The sequence below is a fragment of the Trachemys scripta genome, chromosome 8 (genome assembly GCF_013100865.1).
Source record: "Trachemys scripta elegans isolate TJP31775 chromosome 8, CAS_Tse_1.0, whole genome shotgun sequence".
Lineage (NCBI taxonomy): Eukaryota > Metazoa > Chordata > Testudines > Emydidae > Trachemys > Trachemys scripta.
This window is the reverse complement of record NC_048305.1, coordinates 41,506,883-41,533,815: the sequence shown is the minus strand read 5'-3', so window position 1 is coordinate 41,533,815 and position 26,933 is coordinate 41,506,883. Positions and strand designations below refer to the sequence as shown.

General features: G+C 47.5%; 1 protein-coding gene across 5 annotated transcripts in view; it reads left to right on the top strand.

Annotated features, from left to right (window-relative positions):
* Positions 1 to 296: 296 nt before the first annotated feature.
* The window catches only part of UAP1 (UDP-N-acetylglucosamine pyrophosphorylase 1), a 42,209-nt gene continuing 15,572 nt past the window's right edge, over positions 297 to 26,933 (top strand). The window contains exons 1-5 of one of the 5 annotated variants that reach the window (XR_004646739.1): positions 297 to 720; positions 7,293 to 7,497; positions 14,482 to 14,657; positions 15,442 to 15,510; positions 16,453 to 16,625. Coding sequence is in view for 4 of the 5 variants with exons in the window: in XM_034778194.1 (XP_034634085.1) it covers positions 444 to 720; positions 7,293 to 7,497; positions 14,482 to 14,657; positions 15,442 to 15,510; positions 16,453 to 16,625 (900 nt within the window). In the remaining variant the exon portion in view is untranslated. The remainder of the gene's footprint in view (positions 721 to 7,292; positions 7,498 to 14,481; positions 14,658 to 15,441; positions 15,511 to 16,452; positions 16,626 to 26,933) is intronic. The other 4 variants (XM_034778194.1, XM_034778193.1, XM_034778196.1 and 1 more) reach the window with 4 other exon arrangements.

Genomic DNA, 26,933 nt, shown 5'->3' with positions numbered 1-26,933 from the left:
GTATGTGACATCACAAACATCACCATGGCAAACAGCTGCGGAGTTAGCAGAAGACAGCAGTGGCTCCCTTCCGCATACGCTAGGGCCTGCCACGTGCCCCAGGAAGAGAGTGGGCGGAGGTGGCTGTGACCCCGCCCCTCGTGGGCTCTCAGCCATTAGGACGCGTCCCCGCCGCCGAATGTGAAGTCAGGGTCAGTGGGCGCGTCGTGGCCCTGGCGGACACGGCGAAGTGGTCCGCCCCTGAGCGCAGCGATTGGTGGCCGTGAGGGGCGGGGCTTAGCCGCCTATATGAGCGCGGTAGCGGGGGGTGTGCTCAGGTCTGGGGGAGCGGAAGCTGGGCAGCAGTCGGGCTCGTGGGCCGGGTGCATGCGGGTTGGGAGCCGTGAGCGGCGCCGTTGGTTCTCGGGCTGGGGCTGCCCGGGTCTGGGCGACGCTCACTGCCCATGGAGCCCGAGGTGCTGCGCCGCCGGCTGGCCACGGCCGGGCAGGGCCACCTGCTGCGCTTCTGGGCCGAGCTGGGCGGCGCGGAGCGGCGGGCGCTGTGCGAGGAGCTGCAGAGACTGGACTGCGAGGCGCTGGGCGTCTGCTTCCGTCGGGCCATGGAGGGGGCGGACGCGGCCGACCGCGACAAGGTGGACGGGCGGATGGAGGCGCTGCCGCGGGCCGTGCTGGGCAGCGTCATCCGAGACGCGGACCAGCTCCCCGAGTGGGAGCGCGAAGGTACGGGTTGGGGCTAGGTTGGCTCCCCGCCTCTGGGCGCCGCTTAGCGTCTGGCGAGGTCCCTGGCGGGAGGGAGCCCCTTCGGATGCCACTGCTCTCAGCCCTTGGGGGTGGTGGGCTCTGCTGTCCCTGCTGTGTTACTGCCCGACCATACACTAGCGGGCCTCCCCCGTTAGCCTCCGGCTGAGCCCGGGGTCTCCTCTGCGTTCCAATAGGCCCCGAGCTATTGTGACCAGATGTCCTGTTTTTACAGGGACAGTCCCGATTTTTGAGTCTTTTCCTTATGTAGGTTCCTATTGCCCCCCCCCCCCCTTCCTTCCTGTCTCGATTTTTCACATTTGCTGTCTGGTCACCCTAGCCTTAGCAGTGCGGAGGCCAGCTGAGCCGGGCGGCCAGTGGTGGCAAGCTGTTCGGGAATTCCCTGGGCACGCTCAGCTCTAACAGCCCTTCACTAAGCATCTCGGGAAATCCAACCTCCGTGCCTGGGAGCCCTTCTCCCGAGTGCTGCTCTGTGAACAATGACAGACCCTGGGGCCTGAAAAGCTGGGCACAAGCCTCTTTCTTTAAATTCTCAGCTTTAGATTTCATTAACATAAATATGTTTAAACTTGTTCCAGTGGCTGTTCCTCCATGAGGGCCAGTCAGGTGCTTGTGGCGCTTCACATTTGCGCACAAACATCAAACCCAGCTGAAGTGAAGAACATTGTGCTGTAAAGGAGGGGTAAATACTAATGATCCTTCCCCCTCATCAGTAATGCAAGCTGGCATATGGATGTGGCTCAGTGGAAGACAAATCACTGTGGACGGAGTCCAGGCGTGTAATATCTTAGCCACAACAGAACCTCCTGGAAGTGGTGTTTGAAAACTGGGAGAGGGTTATAATGGAAGCAGAGTTGTAGTGTTAGCTTAGGGCATGGGTACACTTGGAGATGTAGAGCGCTTTGAGTTAAACCTGCCTTCGTCGCACGCAGTAGGGGAAGTGCTGCAATCTGTCCACACTGACAGCTGCAAGTGCACTGGCGTGGCCACATTAGTAGCTCTTGCAATGGCCACAGAGAGCAGTGCATTGTGGTAGCTATCCCAGCATGCAAGTGGCTGCAACATGCTTTTCAAATGAGGGGGGTGGGGTGGAGTGGAGTGTGACAGGGAGTGTGTTGTATGTATGTGGGGGGAGAGTGGGTTTTTGGGGGGCTGAGAGCATGTTGGCATGCTGTCTTGTAAGTTCAGATAGCAACAGACACACTCTTCCCCCTGCCACCGCTTCTCTCTCACACACAGCATTCCATAGTAATGGTTGCTTTGTCTCAGAGTAGATAAGCATGCCGGCTGTCAGAAATGGAGCTTTCAAAGGGCATATTGGCATGCCTGCAGTGATTCCAAAACAATGACCGGAGTGGCCACTTGACTTAAGGGGATTATGGGACGCTTCTGGAGGCTGATCAGAGCGCAGTAATGCAACACACTGACGCCCGGGTGTTTCAGCCAATGCGCACCAAGTGTTAATCTTCTCGCCGAGGTGGAGTACCAGGAGTGCTCTAGGCCTGGAGTCAGAGCGCTGTATGGGCCTTGCCAGTGTGGACAGGTAGTGAGCTAGGGTGCCCGCGGCTGCTTTAATGCACGCTAACTCACAAGTGTAGCCAAGCCCCAAGATCTGCTGCCTCCAAATACTGCAGTTCCATGTGAAAGGCAGCATTAACACTGCATATCCGAGAATGTAGACATCCCTAGTAAGGCTAGGATTGGAATGATAGCTTAGATAAAGAGACAGCAGGCGTGATTGTGAAATGAGTCTTGTAGCTGCTATGTAACAGTAATAGAAGGATAAAGCTTACACTTAAATGTAGTGGGTAGAGCACTTCACTGAGACTTGAGGGAGCTGAGTTTTGGTCCCAGCTCTGCTGCTGGGTGATTTTTGGTGCATTGATTTCCCTCTCTGTGCCTCCATATCCCTATCTGTAACAGGAGGACTGTGATACTGACCACCTTTGCAACGCTTTCGGATTGACCGATGGAATGTGCCATAAAAGAGTTGGCATTAATGTATCGAAACACAATGGCCCTGCTTGTTTTATTTGCTCTCTCGGTATGACACTATGGTGTGGCTGGGTAAAGTGGGGAGAGCATAACTGAACAGACTACTAAGCTTTGCACTGACCTACTAGTTACTATGCATATGGTGTCCTGCCAGTGCACCTCGATATGTGTGGCACCCTTTGTTCCATTCCTTAACAGATGGTTAAAACAAATTTGAGGCATGAGTCCAAGCAGGAAGTTATCCAGGAAGCATTTGACCTTTGGAGGTTCATTGTAAACTCTCAGCTGTTTGCTATCAGAAAAAAACAGCCATACCACATAGCTTTTGCTGGTGGAGAAAGCTCTAATGTTGCAAAAGGCTTTTCATTATAAATGCCTGTCTGCAGAAACCTGCAACTTTCTAAACTCTTCTGGGCCAAAGTGGGGTTGGGGGTAGCTGTATCAAGAGGGTGACATACTTTTTCCATTGGGAGGGTAGGAGAATCTGGACACTAATTACATGCAAAAAACTTCACACACAACTCCAACTTAAGTGGACATTCCTCAGTGAGGGCTACTGATCTGAAAATGGCATTGTCAAACAATTTCCAGCTATTGTGGATTTTTTATTGTGCACTATTCTAGGTAGCAGTCCTGTAAATGTAGACCGTTTGGAAAGAGCACAACTTAGCTGCATAAAATTGACTGTTTCAGCTTTACCTTATTTGAATGCTTTTACTCTTGCAAAAGTTTTCATTTTTGCTGAAATTTGACTTGACTGAAACCAAAGCTTTCTTGGAAAATGAACTTCTGTGAATTGGTCCAACCACTTTGTTTGCGAAGAGGGGACAAACGTTTTTGCAGATAGAAAATCCAGGTGCAGACATCATAATATGCTTAGGCAATGGCTGGACTACATGAAGAACAGTCACTGTTGGGTTGAAAAATGATTGCATAGCTTTCTAAATTGAAATGTATTTGACTTTACCTTTACCATTGTTTGGAGTCTTGTGACAACAGGTGAAACCCAAACTCTTCAATTACATTGTGGCACGGTTAGAGAGCCAAGGGCCAATGTCTTTGTGCTTGGGGTGGGCACCTAATTAATTGGTTAAATTTTATGAAGTGCTGAAGATTGAAACTCCCATTGAAGTTGAACCCTTCACCACAAACCCTATTGATAACTACTGTGCCTTAAGCACCTATTTAGGCTCCCATAGTCAAAAAAAAATTTAGACCTAGACTCTTAACAGTGCTATATAAATCCCTAAATGTCCAGTTATTTGTAACTTTAAATTCTTTTGGTCTGTCACATCAACTGCTTGGACATTGCTTGAAGATGTGCACTTCTTTGTACAAGTTCAGAACTGTCTTGAATTCTCACTCTTGGAGTAGAGCCACCCATGTATGCTACACAACTGAGCACATTCTGTTGCTGAAGCTATTGTGATAGAACTGCCTAGCTGTGTAACCGCAAAAAGAAGAACAGGAGTACTTGTGGCACCTTAGAGACTAACAAATTTATTAGAGCATAAGCTTTCGTGGACTACAGCCCACTTCTTCGGATGCATATAGAATGGAACATATAATGAGGAGATATATATACACACATACAGAGAGCATAAACAGGTGGGAGTTGTCTTACTTTATGCTCTCTGTATGTGTGTATATATATCTCCTCATTATATGTTCCATTCTATATGCATCCGAAGAAGTGGGCTGTAGTCCACGAAAGCTTATGCTCTAATAAATTTGTTAGTCTCTAAGGTGCCACAAGTACTCCTGTTCTTCTTTTTGCAGATACAGACTAACACGGCTGTTACTCTGAAACTTGTCATTAGCTGTGTAACATCTAGCATATACAAACCCTCTGTGAATAACTGCTTCATGTCTTAGCCCCACATACAACCTAGCACTCCTAACACTTGGCATTCTTCTAGTACTTTAAATGCTGAGTATCTTTTGCTATGCACCTACAAAACAGCATTTATACTAGCTCCTCTGAGATGAGAGCATGTGTCCTAGGATATGGGAATGGACGGGGGGAAAAATGAGGTACAGATTTACCCAAGCTGCTGGCGGAACTGGGATTAGAACTCCAGCATTTGTGGCTCCCATTCATTCCTATGTTTAGGCCATGCTTCTCTCTAATGCAACACATAGGTACTCTTTCCCTTCTTTCGGTCTTCCTTTTGTTTGTTGAATTCCTTTCTAAACTTTCAAATAGGAAAATTCCATGTTAGCTGTGCAATCTTGATTATTTTTTTAACTTACATACTCAGTTCTGTAAGTAATATAGTATTCGAGGGGTGGGTTATTAAATACAAAAATCTACACGGGTGCAACAAGAAGGGTGCATAACTGAAATGCCAGTTAGGCAATAGGAATGCACAGGTTCCTTATCTGTGTTAACTTGCCAGACCGCATTTATCTTAGATCAGGCAGCATTGTCTAGGGAATTAAGTTCTGGGCTAGAAATCTGAGTCTGGGAATTCTGTTTTTGACTCTACTTCCCTCCCATCCTCCCTGCTTTCTGCCCTTGGGCAAATCCCAAATGAAGATAAAGCCATGTACCTCACAAGGGATTTGAGTGTTAATTAATGTTTGTATAGTACTTTGAATACATGTTGGATTGGCCACTTCTTACCACTCCTTATGATGTGGTTAGTCTGGGCTAGTGATACTCTGACATCAGTGGTTCAGGAGCTAAATTAGTGATCAGCATTACTCAAAAGAGCCACAGTAGTGTGTATTCATTAACTATAGTACTATATAGTCATATTTAAACAGTATCAAGAATATTTGATATATATATATATATACACACACAGTAACTCCTCACTTAGCATTGTAGTTATGTTCCTGAAAAATGCGACTTTAAGTGAAACTATGTTAAGTGAATCCAGTTTCCCCATAAGAATTAATGTAAATGTGGGGGTTAGGTTCCAGGGAATTTTTTTCACCAGACAAGACTATAAAATATACATGCACAGTATAGGTTTTAAACCAACAAACTTAATACTGGGTACACCGTGATGATGATTGTGAAGCCTGGTTGAGGTGGAGGAGTCAGAGGGTGGGATATTTTCCAGGGAATGCCTTACTGCTAAATGATCTAGCAATTGGCTGAGCCCTCAAGGATTAACTCTGTCTACAAGGCAGCAGGAATGGAGGGAGGGGAGAGAGGATTGCAGACAGACGCACACACTGTGTGTATGTGAGAGAGATGTGGATTTCCCCTTTAAGTACACTGTCTTGTTAATTAGATCAGTTTGAGACTGCAGCTGCTGCTGCCTCGAAGCTCCCTCTGTTGTGTGCTCCCCCTGCTGTATGGAAGATGGGGGTAAGCAGGGTGCAAGAGCAGGGGGGAGGGAGACACCTTGACATTAGCCCCCCTCTTCCTCCCCTCCCCTGCACAGCAAGCAGGAGTCTCGGGGAGCAGCTTCAAGGCAGAGGGCAGGAGCAGCACATGGCAGTGCGGGGAGGGACAGCAGCAATTGCTAGTCTGCTGGGCAGCTGCTGCACAGGGAACTTAGGGGGGCTGCCAGTCCACCCTGGTTCCAAGCCCCCACCAGCTAGCTGCAATGTGCTGCTCTTCCTGCAAGCAGTGGATAAAGCAAGCGGCTGCCAAACAACATTAGAAGGGAGCATTGCGCAACTTTAAACGAGCATGTTCCCTAATTGATCAGCAACGAAACCATGTTAACAGGGACAACTTTAAGCAGGAGTTACACTGTGTGTGTGTTCTCAACAAAATGACTGACCAAGTATTTTAACACAATTGGTTAATAACATAGTAAAAGCATCCTGATTGGTTAATTAAATCTGCAGCACCTGTTAAAACACTGAGAGCTGCAGGAGACACTCAGGCTAGTGAGCCACATGTGTCACTGATCTAGGCTGTCCTTGTAATCTCTGCAAGACCTGGGAGTTGTGAGGACAACTGTCTTCCTGGTTCTGTGAAGCCCAGCACTAAGAGTCCCAATGATTTTGGGGTAAATAGAAATCTAAAGAGACTTGGCTGAGCCTGGATTACACTCCTGCAACAGGATGATTTGAAGATCCTTCCTGCACATTTACTACATGAAACTGCACATTTACTACATGAAACTGCCAGCTGAGCTTCTGTACCCCCAAAGGATAATCTATCTGCCCCTCCGCAAGGCCACTCCTGGGCGGAGTGGTGTGATCCTGGTGGACAGGAGCTGGCTGTTTTCAAGAAGGGTGCGGGGTAAACACCACACGCATGCCCAGAACTTAGTCTAGTGCTGTTGGGGCTGCTCTGAAGCTCATTCTTGTCTTCTCCAGACAGAGCTCCTTTGCTGTGACTGAGCCAGTACACGTTCCCTCAGACCATCCTGTCCCCCTACCAATAACCGGAGAGTCTTTGTTTAACTGGGATTGGCTGTGCTGCCTTCCTCCCTAAAGCCAGACAGCTTGGGTGCTGGAGGATTATGGTTCCAATGATATTGTTCATAAACTGGAAGGCATCACATGGTTTCCCCTCTGCAGGGGGAAAGCTTTTAGTCACTTTTTTCTTTTTTTCTTTTCTTGTTTAGGTCTCCATCAGATTTCTCAGAGCAAAGTAGCTGTCCTCCTCCTAGCTGGTGGACAGGGGACAAGACTGGGTGTTTCTTATCCCAAGGGAATGTATGATGTGGGGTTGCCATCCCACAAAACGCTCTTCCAGATCCAAGCAGAGCGCATCCTGAAACTACAGCAGCTGGCTGAAAAACAGCATGGTACCAAGTGTGTCATTCCATGGTAAGGGGTTTGCATTGTCAGTCCATCCTGATGGTAGTCTGGTTTGCCTGCAGCAGGGGCCTGGGGGAGGGTTCTAGGTTCTGGTCCTGGCTCTATTTCCTTTGTGTAAACTTGGGCATGGTAACTAATCTCTGCCTTGGCCCTTCCTAGATGAAGGCAATTGGCAGTGGTATAGAATTATAGGACTGGAAGGGACCTCAAGAGGTGATCTAGTCCAGTTCCCTGCACTCACGGCAGGACTAAGTATTACCTAGACCAGTAGTTACCAATCGGTAGATTGTGATTGACTGGTTGATCGCAGAGCCTCTGCCAGTCAACCGCAGTCTCGGGCTGCTAAGTTTGGCGGCGCAGCAGGGCTGAGGCAAGCTCCCTGCCTGCACTGGCCCAGCACTGGTCCTGGAAGCAGCTGGCACATCCCTTTATTGGGTAGGGAGGGGGTGAAGGGAAAGGGGGTCTCCAGGCACTGCTCCCCCCTGCAGGCACTGACCCTGTAGCTCCCATTGGCCGGGAATGGGGAACTGCGGCCAATGGGAGCTGCGGTCATAGTCCCTGCAGGGATGGGCAGTGCACAGAGCCAACTTCTCTCCCCTCAGCCCCTCCTCTTCTCCTTCTCTCTCTCTCTCTTCCCTCCCTTCCCCCCCCTGCCCTGAGTTGCAGGGATGTGCCGGCAGCGTCCAGGAGTAGCATGGAGCTAGGGCAGGCAGGGAACCTGCCTTAGCTCCACTGCACTGCCACCCGAGCTAAGCTCTGCCCAGTGCAGCCCCGCACCCTGGCCCAGCCCTGAGCCCATTCCCAGAGCCATCACCCCAAGCCTTCTCCTGCACCCCAATCCTCTGCCTGAGCCCCCTCCCAGAGCTTGTGCCCTGAGCCCCCTCCCAGAGCTTGTGCCCTGAGCCCCCTCCCTCTCTGAACCCCTTGGCCCCAGCCCAGAGCCTGTACCTCAACCCCCTGCCCCAGCATGGTGAAAGTGAGTGCAGGTGGGGGAGAGTGAGCAATGGGGTGGGGTGGAGGGAGTGAGGTGGGGTCTTGGAGAAGGGGCGGGGTAGATCCTGGGTTTCACTTTAATTCAAAAAGTGATAATGTGCTTAAAAAGGTTGGCAATGACTGATCTAGACCATTCCTGGCAGGTGTTTGTCTAACCTGCCAGGTGCCCATGCAGAGAGCAGCCTATGCTGAGGCTGTCCTCTCAGTAAATTACAAGTTTAAGCTGCACTGGTGCAATGTCTGTTTTTTAGAGGGTTGCACTGGTGATACAGCATAGTCAGTCATGTCCGTGTGAATTTCCTTAATGTAGCTGTGGCCCGAGTCTGCCCATCTAAATTGTTCTGCAAGGCATTGGTGACTGAAAGACACTATACTCAGGCAAAGTATTGAGTTATGAGTTGTAATGCCATAGTTAAGGTTGCAACCAGACTTCCATTATAAGCCGTCTTCTAATGGTATATCTGTGCTACAGCGACACAGCTGTGGTGCTGCAGATGTGCCACTGTAGTGTAGATAAATCCACCTCTGAGAGGCAGTACCTAGATTGACCTAATCATTGTGCTCCGGGTGAGACATTGTCATAGCCCTGAGTGGGGTAGCTAGATGAATCTAATTTTTGTGTGTAGACCCAGGCCTCGATCCTCTCCCCTCTGGGTGGGGGAGATGGGTGTCTGCCATTGTTTCTTTTCTTTCTTGGTCTTTAAGCTGGTCTTCCCAGCCTGGCTCAAGAAGGATGTGGACTGTGACCTTTCTGGGCCATCACTCTCATGGGTGGGGGTGATGCAGCTTTTCAAAGAGCTGCTCTCCAAATTGTATGTCAGGTGTCTGAGTTCAGGAGGTATTTGAGTGTGTCTACACTGCAATTAAAAACCCATGATTGGCCCATGCCAGCTGGCTCTGGCTGTTGGGCCTGCAAGGTGGGATGGTTTCAGAGCCAGGGCTGCAACCCAAGCCAGAACGTCTACATTGTGATTAAATGATCTCACAGCCTGAGCCCTGTGAACCTGAGTCAGCTGGCATGGGCCAGCCAGGGGTATCTAATTCCAGTGTAGACAGAATATACACCTTTGTTCACAATCTACAAAGTATGTATTGTAAAGTATAACTTAAAACTGGCTTCAATATTTCAGACTGTGATGACCCCCTCAAAAGTGATAGTAAATTACTGTAGATGCTCATAGGAGCATACTCATGGTATTGCCACCCTTACTTCTGTATTGCCACTGGTGGTGGCACTGCTTTTGGAGCTTGGTGGCCAGAGAGCAGCAGCTGCTGTATCTCTCTTCCCCTCCCCCCCCCCAGCTCCCCTTCCTCTTGGCAATATTTTTTGTGATCTTGTGACCCCCTTTTGTATCAGGACCCCTGGTTTGAGGTGCACTGATTGGAAAATGCATAATTTGCTGGTCATCATTGTCATGGCCAAATACAAATAGCAGCATTATGTGTGAAACTATAAACTTCTTCATATATAAACAAGCTGAAATCATGACCAAAGTATGTCTTCTGGAGAAGTCTGGGGAGTGACCTAAAAGTTTCTCAGAGACAAAGGGCAAGCTGATGCCTGAGCCATGTGTAAACAAGACTAGACAGTTACCTGCCAAGTGGCCATTCTTTGGCAGGAAAGGGGGCAGGGCAAACTTCTACATCTTAGTGAAGAAACAGCATGGATTTTTCCTTCCACACTGACTGCTTGTTGCCTTGTTCCCAGCTGGAAATGCTTCTCAAAGTGGGGACAGGACTATAGAAAGAAGGGACAGACACCCCAAGACAATTCTCTTCCCTGCCCATCACATTCACTGCAACTAAAGAAACAAAGGAAGCAGCTGTTGGACTCTGGGGGAGGGGTCCTGACTTAGTTTGGTCAGTAAAACTGCTGAAAGCATGTGGCAAAAGATTTTTGTTTCCAATCTAATATAGATTGGTTAGGCACCAGTAAGCATTTTACTTTTTTTTTCTTGTAGCATTTGGACTTTTATACCTCGTAACTTGTACTCAAAATCTCTCTGTGGAGTAAACAGTAAAACCAGTTTATTATCTAATCAGCACGTTCAAGTTGAAGGGTCTGGGTGACTCCATTTGGGGTAACAAGTTATGTGCATGTTATTCCTTTAAAGGAGTAACAGATTTAACATATTTGTACTATTCAGGAGAGGACTGGGCAGTACAGGACATATATTCCTGGGGAATGATCCAAGACTGGGGCTGTGTTGGGGTCACCCTGCAGCATAACCAAAGCTGGTAGGTGCCAAGGTGTGGCTGGCTGGCAGCAGCACATACAGACATTGCTGGGAGTGATTTACATGCCAAAGGCTGTTTGTGAGCGGGCCAGGCTGGAGACTACAATGCCTTGCTGCTGTAAAGGGCAGCCCAGGTTACAGGGCAGGGGTGACACATCTACTCATTGGTCTGGATTGTACCCTGGTATGTCTCTCACCTAATGAACTGAAATTGTAAACAAGTAGCTTTGGGATTCCTTTGTGTGGTTTCTGTCACAAGCCTGGCACTTCAGGCACCCTTAGAGCCTGTGAAGAAAAATGGGGGAGAAGAGACAAATTTCGAAAGCAAGGGAAAAGCCATGAAAGAATCCCAAGAGATTGCCTTCAGTTGATGGTGGTTCTCTGCACACTGTGTCTTTCTTCACATACAAGTCTAAATAATAAAATGGGTGAACTAGTGCCTCATATTAAATGAGGATAATCAATGGGATACAGCAATACCAAATAGATTGGAAAGACAGAACAGGTCATGCTGGTTGGGGGAGTGGCATTATATGTGAAAGCATAGAATCAAATGAAGTAAAAATCATAAATGAATCAAACTGCACCATAGAGTCTCTGGGTAGAAATTCCATGCTCTAATAAGAATATAGCAATAGGGATATATTACCAACCACCTGACCAGGATGGTGACAGTGACTTCTCTAATCTGCCTGAGCATTTCACAGCTATTAAAATAAAAAAACTCAATAATAATAATAATTGAAATACCCCATTATTATCCCCATTTTGGCTGGTACATATCACCTCAGGATGAGATGCAGAGATAAAGTTTCTAGACACCTTAAATGACTGCTTCTTGGAGCAGCTGGTCTTGGACCCCACCAGAGGAGAGACAATTCTTCTTTTAGTCCTAAGAGGAGCACAGGATCTGGTCCAAGAGGTGAATATAGCTGGACCACTTAGTAATAGTGACCATAATATAATTAAATTTAATATCCCTGTGGCAGGAAAAACCACAGCAGCCCAACACTGTAGCATTTAGTTTCAGAAAGGGGAACTACACAAATGAGGAGGTTAAACAGAAATTAAAAGGTACAGTGCCAAAAGTGAAATCTCTGCAAGCTGTGTGGAAACTCTTTAAAGATCCCATAATAGAGGCTCAACTTAAATGTATACCCCAAATTAAAAAAACATAGAGAACCAAAAAAGAGCCACTGTGGGTAAACAACAAAGTAAAAGAAGCAGTGAGATGCAAAAAGGCATCCTTTAAAAAGTGGAAGCTTAATCCTAGTGAGGAAAATAGAAAGGCGTATAAAGTGAAGTGTAAAAATACAATTAGGAAGCCAAAAAAGAATTTGACGAACAGTTAGCCAAAGACTCAAAGTAATAGCAAATTTTTGTTTTAAGTACATCAGAAGCAGGAAGCCTGCTAAACAACCAGTGGGGTCACTGGACAATTGAGGTGCTAAAGGAGCACTCAGGGACGATAAGGCCATTGCAGAGAAACTAAATGAATTCTTTGCGTCTGTCTTCATGGCTGAAGATGTGAGGGAGATTCCCAAACCTGAGCCATTCTTCTTAGGTGACAAATCTGAGGAACTGGCCCAGATAGAGGCCATTAGAGGAGTTTTGGAACAAAGTGATAAACTAAACAGTAATAAGTCACCAGGACCAGATGATATTCACCCAACAGTTCTTAAGGAGCTCAAATGTGAAATTGCAGAACTATTAACTGTAGTCTCAGAGTAGCAGCCATGTTAGTCTGTATCCGCAAAAAGAACAGGAGTACTTGTGGCACCTTAGAGACTAACAAATTTATTAGAGCATAAGCTTTTGTGGGCATATTTAAATCAGCTTCTGTACCAGATGACTGGAAGATAGCTAATATGATGCTAATTTTTTAAAAGGGCTCCAGAGGTGATCCAGGCAATTACAGGCCTGTAAGCTTAACTTCAGTACCAGGCAAACTGGTTGAAACTATAAGAACAATATTGTCAGACATATAGATTAACATAATTTGTTGAAGAGTCAACGTGGTTTTAGTAAAGGGAAATCATGCCTCACCAATCTACTAGAGTTCTTGGAGGGGGTCAGCAATCATGTGGACCAAAGGGATCCAGTGTGTACCTAGTGTATTTACATTTTCAGAAAGCCTTTGAAAAGGTCCCTCACCAAAGGCTCTTAAGCATAGTAAGCTGTCATGGGATAAGAGGGAAGGTGCTCTCATGGATTGGTAATTGGTTAAAAGATAGGAAATAACTGACTATACCTACGTTTTTTCAGAATGGACAGAGGTAAATAGTGGTGTCCCTGAGGAGTCTGTTCTGGGTCCAGTCCTGTTCAACATATTCATAGATCTGGAAAAAGGGGTAAACAGTGAGGTGGCAACATTTGCAGATGATAAAAAATTATTAAAGATAGTTAAGACTCAGGCATACTGTAAAGAGCTACAAAAGGATCTCTCAAAAATGGGTGATTGGGCAACAAAATGGCAGAAGAAATTTCATGTTGATAAATGCAAAGTAATGCACGTGGGGAAAAACATAATCCCAACTATACATATAAAATTATGGGGTGTAAATTAGCTGTTACCACTCAGGAAAGATCTTGGGGTCATTGTGGATAGCTCTCTGAAAACATCCACTCAATGTGCAGCGGCAGTCAAAAAAAGCAAACAGATGTTCTAAATGTGCCTGTGCGCGGGGGGGGGGGGGGGGGGGAGAGTGTTCAGGAACTTCCAGTAAGCAGTGTGTCTGGGTCTACAGTGCATTTCCACCATTTCTGCTGGGACTGAAGGGAGTAAAGGGGGATGGCTCCAGCTGCCCTTAAATTCATTCTGAGGTGGCTGCTCTTTGACCAGGGAAGTAACAGGATGAACTGATCTAGTTTAGCTCCCTCTTGTTAGTTCAGTCTTCTCTGAAAGTGGTTTTTCTAATTGCTGGTTGCAGGCACTACTGCGGCCTTGCCTTCTTAAGCTGCTTGTGCATCCTCATCCCTCTGGGATAGTCTCCCATCCTGTACAGTTGATCTCTGCTTGGGGTCTGACTCTCTGGTATCCTGGCTGGGGCGGTCAGCATCAAGCACTGATTTACCATATTCCTGGTAGCCATTGCTAGTGTTTCTAGAACCTGAGCCATAATCCCTCTAGTTCTCTGTGCTGCCTATTCAAGCAGAACCCCAAAAGGTCAGGAGATGAGCCTCCTCCAGCTGCAATGGGGCTCAAGGGCCAGTAAGTCAGCAGTGCCAGATGTTGCTGACAAAGGGTCTTCCAGCCAAATTACCCAGCAAAGTATTGTCCAATGCTGCTCAAGGAGGTTCCAGTGTCTGTTTCTGTCAGTGGAAGTGTTGCTCAAGGCCTGTGTTGAGGTTCCTCACTGGCTTGGGGCAGCTAGTCCTCATCCTCCCTAGTGCCAGTAGATCATACCGCAGCAGATACAACTTCCTCCTGCATGTTTGTTCTAACCATGGGCTCCTCCCAGCTCATGGAGACCACCAGCACCATCCTCCTGGCTCCCTAGGTCCCTGACATGGCCACTCAGACAATTGCTGCCAAACCTGTGGCTGCAGAGAGCTTACTGGTCAGAGGTGAAATGTTGATGTGATTCATTGTTAGATGCGAGTGAGAGCTGTTCTGTGATACATCCTGATCCCAGGGGGTCCTGATCTCTATCCCACAAGTGCTCTACGTGGGCTTCAAAAGCAATCCTGTGTGAAGATCAGACAGGAGCAGAGTCTGATTATCTTCCTATTTACTTGGGTTTTTCTCTTCTTCCTGTGGCAGGTACATCATGACAAGTGGCAGAACAATGGAATCTACAAAGGAGTTCTTCTTGAAGCACAATTACTTTGGTTTAAAGCAGAAAAATGTGATCTTTTTCCAGCAAGGGATGCTGCCTGCTATGGGGTTTGATGGCAAGATTTTTCTGGAAGAGAAGGGCAAAGTTTCCATGGCACCAGGTCTGTGCTGTTGAAAGCCCATTAGTCAGAGTTTAGGGGAGCAAACCTATCCAGCAGACTGGTTTCAGCAAGGCTCTGAATGGGGCATCAAGGTCGTTCAGATTAGAAGGTCTCAAATGCAAGATCTGGAGCAGGACTTCTCAAACAGGGGGTTGCAAGGTGTCAGCTTCCACCCGAAACCCCGCTTTGCCTCCAGCATTTATAATAGTGTTAAATACAAAAAAGTGTTTTTAATTTATAAGGGGGTCACACTCATGGGTTTGCTGTGTGAAAGGAGTCACCAATACAAAAGTTTGAGAAACACTGATCTGGAGGGTGATGGGGATAAGCTTTGAGGAGATAGGGTAAACCATGGTGGGGTGAAAGTTCATTCTAATTCCATCAGACACATGTAGCCAGAAGCTCACAGGTGTTTTTAGATGCAGAAATGCTTTGTTTGGAATCCTGTTTAACTTACAAAACGTTTCATGGTCTGTGCCAAATCCAGCAACAATCCCCCAATTTCCCATGGATTTCCAGTGTTGCTCAAAATCAGCCAGAGCAGAGGGGAGTCACAGAAATGGCTGGACTGAAGAGGCTTTGAGTGGGAGGGAAGGAGCTTGTTAGACTGCAGCCTAGGGATACCCCCTTTCTCTCATCCCAGAACGTCATGCAGGAGGACAGGTTAGATGGGAGGGACAGAAAATACATAAGTGGGATAAAACTCGCTCTAGGGACTTCAGAGGGTGACTTGTGGAAAGGTTGGTTCTAGGAAACAGCAGAGAATCACTGCTTATCCTTATAGATCTGGCAGACCTGGCCTTTCAGAAAGCAACTTGCAGGCTTGGTGTCATTAAACATCTGTATCGCAACAGTAAGTGCCTGCCTGTCCCTTTCCCTTAGACAAATATGGCTCTAACAAAGCCAGGCATCTTGCCTGCAAACTGGGGAGTGACCCTCTTAGTATTCTGCCTAGTTATCTAGGTGTAGTAGTTTGCTCTGCTATAGCACAGCTGGGTTCCTGTTTTCCCTCTGGGACAGGGGAGTGAATTTGCACAGTGTGGCTTGTGCCCTATCACTCATCCATCATCTTGGGGATGGAGTTAGCACTGAGATGCCAAAGAGCCTGCTTAGGTCATAAGTGAATGGGGAGGGGCGAGAGAGAGGCTTTGCAGGGCTTTAGTAGTGACGAGGGGCTCAGTATCTCCTGGTCCTATTGGAATAAAAGCCACTGTTAGTCCGATCCTTCCTGCAATTGGTGCCCTGCAGCCCAATGGCATTTTTATTGAGCTGAGTGGAGTCCTTGCCCTGACTTGGCATCTCAGTGTTCAATGAACCCTAGGATCTTCACAATTCCATCCTGCATACCATGGCACAGCCCCTTCCCCATAAACACCTGTCTTGTGTAGTTCCCTCTTCCCCCTAATTCCCTGCATATGCTGCTCCTGCTAGGACTATTCCTCCTCCTCCCCCACAGAGCAGACAGACTGGTGCTGGCCAGTCAGGGTTGTCATGGCTTCTCTTTGGCCCAGCCTCTGCTGCAGGGTCACAGTGCCAGGCCCCAGCCTGAGGGATGGGATGGAACAGGGCATCAGGGAAACAGACCAGGGGAGAGGATATTTGGTCTGGGGTGCGCTCACAGGGGCCAAGGTGGGGACTTTGGCCTCCTCTTACTACAGTCTAGTCTGTTCCCCTGGCAGCTTCCCTCAATCTCTAGGAACATGCTGATCCCTGTATGGCATCCAGCTGGGGACTGGCTTAAATACTCACTCCTGCTGTATGCTTCTGGTGCAGTAATGTGTTCTCGCCTCACCAGATGGCAATGGGGGGCTGTACCGAGCCCTTGGCGCCCATGGCATCGTGGAGGACATGGAGCAGCGAGGCATCTGGAGCATCCATATGTACTGCGTTGACAACATCTTAGTGAAGGTGGCTGACCCCAGGTTCATTGGGTTCTGCATACAGAAGGGAGCTGAGTGTGGTGCAAAGGTAATGGGGCTGCAGTGGGGTGGAGAGGGCAGAGGAGCTGGCTCATACACCCTTGAGTACGCTGGCACAATTGTCGTAATCACACCATTGGTTGGCATCAGCAGCTTGCTCCCCATCAAGGCTGTATCCAGGCTCTTCTGGTTCCTCCATCAACATGGGCTCTCTAGATCCTAGAGGAGTTGGAACTGCTCTCATAGCAATGAATGCTGTGTGGTGCTGTTTTTTCAGGCTGCAACCACGTTAGCCCCTGTAATTAGGAATTGGATGTGGTACACTCCAATCTGTAAAAAGCAACAGAGGGTCCTGTGGCACCTTTGAGACTAACAGAAGTACTGGGAGCATAAGCTTTCGTGGGTAAGAACCTCACTTCTTCAGATGTCGAAGAAGTGAGGTTCTTACCCACGAAAGCTTATGCTCCCAGTACTTCTGTTAGTCTCAAAGGTGCCACAGGACCCTCTGTTGCTTTTTACAGATTCAGACTAACACGGCTACCCCTCTGATACTTGACTCCAATCTCTGTGCATGGCACCATGTAATGCCACTGTCAGGAGACTGCACATCTCCATAATAGGACAGTGCCTCTCCTTTCTCACATAACTTGATGACCAGATGAATAGCTGATAGTTTGTTTAAATTATAATCCCTAGACTTCAGCTTCAGCATGGCCTTGTGGTTAAGAGGCATGAATAGTCATCTTGAGCTATGTTTCAGAAAGCCTGTGCACCCAGGCAGGTGGCAATGTCTCTGTTTATATGTGGTCTGTATTGTGAAGCTTTTCTCAAGTGCTAGATGTCACTCTAATATAAAGTTTAGGTTCTGGAGCCTGATTCAGCCCCAGGGGAGCAGTATTGTCTCACTGAGCTGCCACAATCCAGCCCCTGCTTCCGTGTTCTTGTTTCCAGTTGGTCCTTTTGGATGGCTGAGCTACTCGAGCGCTCCCTTGAGCGGGGAGTAGAGTAGGTGGCTGTTGCTATTTCAGGCATCTGCTCCTTAGTGGACTGGCCATCTGCCTGGCACCTGCTCTGTTTGTGTAGTGCGTCCAACAGAATTACATTAAACATATTAGAATTGCAAAGTTAATCACTCAAATTAGGAGATGCCTGTGCACCCTTAATCCAGTCCTCTTGTGTATGTAGTACAGCTGTTAATTACTTGATCACATACTACTACCACAAGACCCCATCTCACTCCGTGCACAGGATTGATGATGCACATTGAACGGGTATTGAGGATTTTGTCCTCATTCAGTGCAGAGCCCATGTGTTTACTGTTCGCCGTCCAAATCCTGCCAAATACAGAATAAATTACTCATGGGTTCTTCTGTGGTGCTCGCCTCATAGTCTTAGTTCTGTGCAGACATTACTGAATGTGGTATCTCACCCCTGTGAGATGAGTGGGTGATAACCCCATTTTACAGCTGGGGAACTAAAGCACAGATTATAGCAAAGTGTCAGCTAACTTTCAGTGCCAAATTTGAGCAGCCTAGGACCTGATTTTTGTTCAGAGTACTTAGAACTTCATAACCTTTCACATGTTGAAAGCACAGCTCTCATTGATCTCATTTGCAATTGAGAGTGAGAGAGCACTCTGCAAATCAGACCCCATGATCTCAAATCAAATACCTAGAAAATGAGGACCACAGTTAATGCCAACCTGCAAAAAATCAGACTTAGGTTAAAATGATTCAAAACAAACCTATAAGAACAGCCATACTGGGTCAGACCGATGGTATCCTGTTTTCTGACGGGCCAGTGCTTCAGAGGGAATGAACAGAACAGGCAATCATTGAGTGATCCAAATTATCCATACTTGTATACAATTAAAGTTGAAATTGACAGTCTGAGGCCCAAACTTACTTTGATCTATTAAAACCATTTAAATAAATGCTTGATCAATGAGCTCTCAAACTTCAATGAATTAAAGGGTGCTGCTTTTTTACATCTGAGGTGATCTCAAAAGTTAAATTCATAATGTCAGTATCATAAAGTACATTAAGTATCAATTTCAGGCTTTCCAGAAGAGCAGATGCTTGTATTTCAGTTCCTGTTGTGCAGAAAACCTTTTGCCTTAATTGCTTTTGCCTTCAGTTTAGCTAGCAGTTACAGGGAACACTTTCTCCATTTGGACTAGTTAATTCAAAGTTGAGAAATCGACTGGGAGTTGATTTCAGTAAGTTAGGTGTTCAAAAATCCTGTGAGGCATGTATGTGCATCTTTAGGTGCTGAAGTAATTTGAAAAATATGGCTGTGGGCAATTTTACTTATTTGTTTTTATATAGTTAAATAAAATTACCTTATACACCTGTACCTTGATATAATGTGACCCGATATAACACTAATTCTGATATAACGCAGTGCTCCGGGGGGGGGGGCAAGGCTGCACACTCTGGCGGATCAAAGCAAGTTCAATATAACACGGTTTTACCTATAACGTGGTAAGATTTTTTTTTTTTGGCTCCAGAGGACAGCGTTCTATCGAGGTAGAGGTGTAGTTAATAAAAAAACAACTTTAAAATGTTGTTTTTGTGCATTTTAAATTCTTATTTCCATCCAAATGCAGTTTGACATAGATCTCAACCAAATTAAGAAATACATCTTTCACCATTTTCTAACAATCAAAGTAAATTAAGAATCTGAATAAATGTATGTTGAGCTGTCATTTAAATTTATATTAATAGTGTGTCCTTCTTAGCACAAAGTAGCCATCTATCTACTGTATCTATTTAAAAATGAGAATTTAACTGCGCTTTGCATGCGTACTTTATTAAATAAAAGTACGCATGCAAAGCACAGTTAAAGCCAATTTTAACCTAATCCACCCTCTCTGGGAGAGAAGGATTAGAATTCTGTTTCCAGAGCAGCATTCAGCTACCTTTCTTCCTGAAATTCCCTGTTTCATTCAGTACAATCTCCCACCTTCTGCAACAGCTGAGGCAGAGGTCTGTCAGACCACAGCCTTGACTCATCCCCAGACCAGGTCTGTCCTGTACACTGAATGAAGCAGGGGTCATGTGGAGAAAACAGTATGATCGTGTAATTAAAGGAGCATCATAATGTATATGCACAGAGGGCTAAATAAGTTTCCTGGGAAACCATAGATCTGGCACTTCCAAATGACCATGTTCAATTTTGTAATCACAAGTTTCTTAACATTTTTAAATGTAATTTCCCAATTTTTGTTAAGCTTAAATGCAAACTTCATCCTGTAAAACCATCTTAGCTCTCTCTCATGGCTCATCAGCAAGGTCAGGACCTTCAGATTCACTGCACCAGTAATGGCATAACTGATATCTTTGTTGACCTGCTCCTAAGGAGGAAATAGACACATTTTACCCATGGTCTAGCTATGTGCTACAGAGCAGAAAAATGGTGGGACTAACCAATAATGAGTTCAGTTCAGGTTCTGAAGGTTTAGCAGTTACAGATCCTTCTGTTTCTGCCCATGTTCCCCCTTCCCCTGTGCATTTCTTCTTTGTCCTCCTTCACCCCTTTGCATTACAGTCATGCAGATGTGGGACCTGGCAGCATTGAAAACACAAGTCAGCTGTTATCACTGTACCCTGCACCACAGAGACCCCTGGCTTCTGGAAGAAGCAATTGTAGGGAAGTCTTGCTCAGGCCCAGCAGCCTGGGATCAAGTAGGCTCAGTTGCTCTGGGGATGGCACATGGTTAGCCTGGCGTGTCGAGGCTGTGAAGGGATGGAGCACGGTTGGTGCAGATGGACTCTTCAAAGAATTGTTGGGCCTGATTTTGTGTTAATTCTCACAGGGAGAGCAAAAGGCACCTCCCAGACTCCAGCATTATGATGCCCCCACCTACATAAGCTGCTAGCGCTTCTCTGGGGAATGGCTGCAAGTCTTCACTGAGCATGGGCAGAACATATCTCCCTGTCTTCTGAAACCACTGAGCTATCTGTGCTGTATCTTTTAATAAGAGACAGCCACCATGGAAATCTTCAGCCTAAATTGGTTAAGTTCAGCAAATGTATAAGCCAACAGGGTCATACAATGGGAAGTGGTAGACACTGTAACTATAAGTGTTGCTATGTGTATTGTCTATAACAGGGGTGGGCAAACTTTTTGGCCCAAGGACCACATTGGGGTATGGAAATTGTATGGTGGACCATGAATGCTCCCGAAATTGGGGTTGGGGTGTGGGAGGGGGTGAAGGCTCTGGCGGTGGGCTCCAGGGTGGGATCAGAAATGAGGAATTCAGGGTGTGGGATGGGGCTCTGGGATGGGCAGGGAGGGTGGGGTGTGGGGAGGAGAATGTGAGAGCTCTGGGTGGGGGTGTGGTCTCTGGGGATGAGGGGTTTGGGGTGTAGGAGGGTGGTCCAGGCTCGGACCCAGGAGTTTGGAAAGCGGGAAGGGGATCAGGGCTGGGATAGGGGGTTGGGGAATGGGGAGGTGAGGGCTGTGGATGGGTGGGACTGGGGATGAGGGGTTTGGGGTGCACAAGGGTGCTCTGGCCTGGGACCAAGGGGGTTTGGGTCATGTGGGGGGGGGCAGGTGTTACTCAAGGGGGCAGGCTCTAGGCGGTGCTTACCTCAAGTGGCTCCTGGAAGTAGTGGCATGTCCCCCCTCCGGCTCCTATGCACAGGTGCTGCCCCACAGCTCTTACTGGCCGTGGTTCCCCTCTGCCCTGATGCATAGGAACCGGGGGGGATATGCCGCTGCTTCTGGGAGCTGTGCAGAGTGGCCCCCGACCCATCTCCCCAGCTGGAGCACTGGAGCAGGCAGAGCAAGCCCTAGGCCCTGCTCCCCAGCAGGAGCTGGAGGGCTGGATTAAAATGGCTGGCAGGCCAAATGTGGCTTACGGGCTGTAGTTTGCCCACCCCGGTCTATAAAAAATATTTGGCTACAGTAGTGTATGGGTGGAGCTTACCCTGGGAAACTGGTGAACCTTAACCAACGAGTGGGCTTCTAGGATGTCCAGCTAAAATCCTGACAAATGTAAACTCTCTGGGTTAATTAAATAATGAAAGACTAATTCCTTGGGATGCCAGGTTAGCAATGCGAAGTCCAGATAAAGGGCACAGTCCACATCAGTGCTTCTGGAGCAAGGCTCTCACCTGCTGGAGACTGCTAGGAAGAGCAGTCAGGAAACCGTTCCACTCCAAGCAAAAAACCACTTGCCCACCCACTTAATAAATACTACTACCATGCTTCCCTCTCCAGACACTTGCCATGTCCCTGCTGACTGGCTTTCTCTTTCCCTTATGTCTCGGGCTAGTTTTTCATTTATGTGCACAAAATTCTTTTTCTCTGCTTCCAGATCCCTGCTGCACTACTGACTCCTCACATCAGTTGTTTCTCTCCACCAAAGGCTTAATGCTTTTAAATCTTCCCCTCCCCCCCCAAGCAAACTCACCTGTGCTATCTCTTCGCAGCGGTGGTTTAGAGGAGGGGTGGCTACTCCTGTCCTCAGTGGGGAAGGACTGCTTGGGGCAAACATGTCAACTCACTGCCTGGATGTTCCCCTTGGTGTACAGTTTCCCTAATGATCCTAGAGGACCTGGGATCTGTCTCTACCTTCTCTTGTGCCGAAGGAGGTGTGCACTGGAGCAACCATACTCTTTCCCTCTCACCTAGAGAGGGATGAGGAACTAGTTCCCTACTGTTCACCTCCCTGAGTAGGAGGGGGTTGCGGGGAGGCAGAGCTGGAGTGCCCTGCTGGCCAAGGAGGGCAGAAGGGAAGAGCTTTGGTCCAGGGCAGGGGGAATCCAGTGAAACGGCAGCTCTCCACTCCCTCTCAATGAACCCAGGGTCTGGGAGTCTGGAAAAGAAAAGCTGCTGGGATGTAACTGCAGTAGTCTGCAGGGTGAAGTGCAAGCACTCTCTCCTGATAGCAGTGGCAGTGGGTTTATAGGCAGGTGATAGAACACATTTCTGCTTTTCCCCCTCCACTGCACCTCTACTTGGGGACAGTAGACAGAGTGACTGGACTTATGAACAAATTAGAGGATGTTGTATTAGGCTGTGAGGTAGTCATAACAGTGCAGTAAATAAAGACTGGTTTCAGAGTAGCAGCCGTGTTAGTCTGTATCTGCAAAAAGAACAGGAGTACTTGTGGCACCTTAGAGACTAACAAATTTATTAGAGCATAAGCTTTCGTGGGCTACAGCCCACTTATTCGGATGCATATAGAATGGAACATATATTGAGGAGAGGTGTGTGTGTGTATGTATGTGTATATATATATATATACACACACACATATACAGAGAGCATGAACAGGTGGGAGTTATCTTACCAACTCTGAGAGGCCAATTAAGTAAGAGGAAAAAAAACTTTTGAAGTGATAATCATAGAATCATAGAATATCAGAGTTGGAAGGGACCTCAAGAGGTCATCTAGTCCAACCCCCTGCTCAAAGCAGGACCAATTCCCAGCTAAATCATCCCAGCCAGGGCTTTGTCAAGCCGGGCCTTAAAAACCTCCAAGGAAGGAGACTCCACCACCTCCCTAGGTAACGCATTCCAGTGTTTCACCACCCTCCTAGTGAAATAGTTTTTCCTGATATCCAACCTGGACCTCCCCCACTGCAACTTGAGACCATTGCTCCTTGTTCTGTCATCTGCCACCACTGAGAACAGCCGAGCTCCATCCTCTTTGGAACCCCCCTTCAGGTAGTTGAAGGCTGCTATCAAATCCCCCCTCATTCTTCTCTTCTGGAGACTAAACAATCCCAGTTCTCTCAGCCTCTCCTCATAAGTCATGTGCTCCAGACCCCTAATCATTTTTGTTGCCCTCCGCTGGACTCTTTCCAATTTTTCCACATCCTTCTTGTAGTGTGGGGCCCAAAACTGGACACAGTATTCCAGATGAGGCCTCACCAATGTCGAATAAAGGGGAACGATCACGTTTCTCGATCTGCTGGCAATGCCCCTACTTATACAGCCCAAAATGCCGTTAGCCTTCTTGGCAACAAGAGCACACTGTTGACTCATATCCAGCTTCTCGTCCACTGTGACCCCTAGGTCCTTTTCAGCAGAACTGCTACCTAGCCATTCGGTCCCTAGTCTGTAGCAGTGCATGGGATTCTTCCGTCCTAAGTGCAGGACTCTGCACTTGTCCTTGTTGAACCTCATCAGGTTTTTTTCTGCCCAATCCTCTAATTTGTCTAGGTCCCTCTGTATCCGATCCCTACCCTCTAGTGTATCTACCACGCCTCCTAGTTTAGTGTCATCTGCAAACTTGCTGAGAGTGCAGTCCACACCATCCTCCAGATCATTAATAAAGATATTAAACAAAACCGGCCCCAGGACCGACCCTTGGGGCACTCCACTTGAAACCGGCTGCCAACTAGACATGGAGCCATTGATCACTACCCGTTGAGCCCGACGATCTAGCCAGCTTTCTATCCACCTTACAGTCCATTCATCCAGCCCATACTTCTTTAACTTGGTGGCAAGAATACTGTGGGAGACCGTATCAAAAGCTTTGCTAAAGTCAAGAAATAACACATCCACTGCTTTCCCCTCATCCACAGAGCCAGTTATCTCATCATAGAAGGCAATTAGGTTAGTCAGGCACGACTTCCCCTTCGTGAATCCATGCTGACTGTTCCTGATCACTTTCCTCTCCTCTAAATGTTTCATAATTGATTCCTTGAGGACCTGCTCCATAATTTTTCCAGGGACTGAGGTGAGGCTGACTGGCCTGTAGTTCCCCGGATCCTCCTTCTTCCCTTTTTTAAAGATGGGCACTACATTAACCTTTTTCCAGTCATCTGGGACCTCCCCCGATCGCCATGAGTTTTCAAAAATAATGGCTAATGGCTCTGCAATCTCACCCGCCAACTCCTTTAGCACCCTCGGATGCAGCGCATCCGGCCCCATGGACTTGTGCACGTCCAGTTTTTCTAAATAGTCCCGAACCACTTCTTTCTCCATAGAGGGCTGGTCACCTTCTCCCCATGCTGTACTGCCCAGTGCAGCAATCTGGGAGCTGACCTTGTGCGTGAAGACAGAGGCAAAAAAATCATTGAGTACATTAGCTTTTTCCACATCGTCGGTCACTAGGTTGCCTCCCTCATTCAGTAAGGGGCCCACACTTTCCTTGATTTTCTTCTTGTTGCTAACATACCTGAAGAAACCTTTCTTGTTACTCTTAACATCTCTTGCTAACTGCAACTCCAAGTGTGATTTGGCCTTCCTGATTTCACTCCTGCACGCCTGAGCAATATTTTTATACTCCTCCCTGGTCATTTGTCCAATCTTCCACTTCTTATAAGCCTCTTTTTTGCATTTAAGATCAGCAAGGATTTCACTGTTTAGCCAAGCTGGTCGCCTGCCATATTTACTATTCTTTCTACACATCGGGATGGTTTGTTCCTGCAACCTCAATAAGGATTCTTTAAAATACAGCCAGCTCTCCTGGACCCCTTTGCCCTTCATGTTATTCTCCCAGGGGATCCTGCCCATCTGTTCCCTGAGGGAGTCAAAGTCTGCTTTTCTGAAGTCCAGGGTCCGTATTTTGCTGCTCTCCTTTCTTCCTTGTGTCAGGATCCTGAACTCGACCATCTCATGGTCACTGCCTCCCAGGTTCCCATCCACTTTTGCTTCCCCTACTAATCAAGATAGCCCAGTACAGACAGTTTGATAAGAAGTGTGAGAATACTTACAAGGGGAGATAGATTAAATGTTTGTAATGGCTCAGCCATTGCCAGTCCTTATTCAATATTATTACCTCTGGAAACTCCCCATAATCCTTTTAACTGAAGCTTCCTCTCTTTGTTTTGTTGTGAACTCCCAAGGCTTCGTTTGGGGAGCTGCTTATCAAAAAAACAAACACAGCTACTGTTTGCTGTGAATGAGTAGAGGCAGGCAGGGGGGCTCCCTTTGGAATGCCCACAGCTAATGTTTGCTTGAAGAGAGAGACGGGGAGGGGGTTGGAGTCCGTTTTCAGCAGCTGCTTATCTGGTCTATGAGGGGGAAAAAAAACAGCTGCTGTTTGCTTTCAGTGAGTGAGAGGGGGTGGAGGAGGGAGGGGGGTCAGAACTTACAGGGCAGCCTGCTGACACTCTCAGCATTTCAATAAACCCACTGTCTCTCCCCCCACGCTCCCTGTCACGCTCCACCCCACCCCACCCCACCCCCACCCTTTTGAAAAGCACATTGCAGCCACTTGAATGCTGGGATAGTTTCCCATAATGCACCGCTCCCAATGCCACTGCAGATGTGGCCACGACAGTGCGCTGACAGTGTGGACAGACTGCAGCGCTTTCCCTACTCAGCTGTACGAAGACCGGTTTAACTCACAGTGCTGTACAGCTGCAAGTGTAGCCATACTCTAACAGTCAGTGAGGAGTAGCTGCTTGAAAGATGTCAGTCTGCAAAGGTCGACCACAATCATTGTGGGTTTTTTCTCATTTTTTGCCAAACTGAAGGGAGGAGGAAATTGTGCTCAAACTCCACAGTTTGGGCTGAAATCAAGCAAGGGAAACTTCATTCAAAAGCAAATATTTCTGGAGGTGATGGACATTTGAAAATAATGAGTTAGAATGGAAGCCTGGACATAATACAATACCTGATATGCATTCTAGTGCTGCCTGGTACCATATGCTGTCTCTGGGGGATATGTGAACCTCTACAGAGTTCTGATTTTTCTAAACATGGCTGAGTACTGTCGTGTTGGAGGGGGTGACTGCCTGCTGCTTGGCTGGCTGAAGTGATTTGATTCTGGCCCATGTCTCAGTGCAGCTTGTGCTAGCCCCCATGATCCCTCCCCCAAAGCACTTGTGATTGGACACTTCAGTTTGCACCAGAATGGTCTTCAGATTCCATGCAGGCAAGGAGACTCATCCAAGGAGAGACCTGGTACTTTGTAGTTCTGTGTGGGGAGTGCCCTAGTGGTAGGAAACATAGCTTTACCCTGTAAGACTCTTCTCTAGTGCCACACGAGGCTTCCCATGCACTCCTCACCACTACCGAACAGTAGATACTCTGGGGATATAAAGCAGTGTCTGCTGTGACTTACCGTATCCATCTCTAACTAAAGATCTCACTGGAAGGACCTTCAGGGCATGCCTCCGTCCATTCCTAGGAAACTCCCTCCTGCCAAGCCACTTTTATTTGCATCCAGCCTCTTTTGACAAAGAGCACAAGGGGGAGCTAGCCCCACGAGCCATGTCTAACAAAGCTCAGCACCCACAGCCGGGACCAAGTTTTTAGAAAGCCCAAGGCAGCAGCTGAGCTCTTCCATATTCCAATAGCTGGCCCAGATTCTCTAGTGTTCAGCACCAAGGTGAGCAGCCAGCCTGCCACAGAGGGCAGTCCGAGACCTGCTGCCTCCGCAGATGACACTT